Genomic DNA, 1,215 nt, shown 5'->3' with positions numbered 1-1,215 from the left:
CAGCCTTTTTTTTTTTTTTAAAGACAGTGTCAATCTGCGGCCCAGGCTGGAGTGCAGTGGTACGATCATAGCTCACTGCAACCTGGACCTCTTGGGCTCAAGCTATCTTCCTGCCTCAGCCTCCCAAGTAGCTGGGACTATAGGTACGCACCACCATGCCCAATTATCTTTTTAAATTTGATGTAGAGGCTGGGCGCGTTGGCTCACGCCTGTAATCTCAGCACTTTGGGAGGCCGAGGCAGGTGGATCATGAGATCAGGAGTTCAAGACCAGCCTGACTAACATGGTAAAACCCCATCTCTACTAAAAATACAAAAAATTAGCTGGGCGTGGTGAACGACACCTGTAATCCCAGTTACTCAGGAGGCTGAGGCGGGAGAACAGCTTGAATCAGGGAGGCAGGGGTTGCAGTGAGCTAAGATCACGCTATTGCACTCCAGTCTAAGATAGAGCGAGACTCTGTCTAAAAAAAAAATAAAAAGTAAATAAATAAATAGATTTGATGTAGAGATGTAGTCTTGCTTTACTACCCAGGCTTGTCTGGGACTCCTGGCCTCAGCAATCCTCCTATCTCAGCGTCCCAAAGTGTTAGGATTATAGGTGTGAGCCACCACGCCCGGCCAAGACTGTGCCTTTTAGAGGCTGGATGTTAGGGAACAGGTGCATCAGGACCTTTGTGTGAGGCCTCCCCAGGGCCCCTCGCACCCCGGGCCCCACCTTCTCGAAGCACCACTCGTTCATAGGGCGGGTAGTGACCCTGTCGGGTCAGAGCTGAGAGGTCCTCATGGCTCCGCTGAGTGGTCTTCTTGGCTCCTCGACGAAGACCCCGCAGCCGCCAGAACTCGGCCCGAGCATTGGAGCTCGCCGAGGAGCCAGGACCGATTCCCACGGCCCTCTGGGCAGCTTCCAGGCTGGCCAGCTGCTCCGCCCTGGGGAGGAGAGGGGACAGACAGTACTGAGCACTGGGGTCAGCAGCATCGCGGCCCCAAAGACGTCCTCCTCCTACCCCTCGGAGCCTGTGGACAGGCCACTTTGTATGGCAAATGGGACTCTGCAAATGAGATGATGATTATTATTATTTTGGGTTTTTTTGAGACAAAGTCTTGCTCTGCTGTCCATGCTGGAGTGGGCTGGAGTGCAGTGGCACAATCTCAGCTCACTACAACCTCTGCCTCCTGGGTTCAAGTGATTCTCCTGCCTCAGCCTCCCGAGTAG

At 53.6% G+C, this 1,215-nt stretch overlaps 1 protein-coding gene across 1 annotated transcript in view; it reads right to left on the bottom strand.

Moving 5' to 3' along the window:
* TJP3 (tight junction protein 3) overlaps nt 1-1,215 on the bottom strand; it is a 42,476-nt gene that overhangs the window by 15,509 nt on the left and 25,752 nt on the right. The window contains exon 14 of the mRNA XM_011943442.1: nt 718-989. Within this exon, the coding sequence (XP_011798832.1) occupies nt 718-989 (272 nt within the window). The remainder of the gene's footprint in view (nt 1-717; nt 990-1,215) is intronic.

Source organism: Colobus angolensis, unplaced genomic scaffold (genome assembly GCF_000951035.1).
Source record: "Colobus angolensis palliatus isolate OR3802 unplaced genomic scaffold, Cang.pa_1.0 Scaffold22, whole genome shotgun sequence".
Lineage (NCBI taxonomy): Eukaryota > Metazoa > Chordata > Mammalia > Primates > Cercopithecidae > Colobus > Colobus angolensis.
The sequence above is the reverse complement of the archived record's forward strand: the minus strand, read 5'-3'. Positions and strand labels throughout refer to the sequence as shown.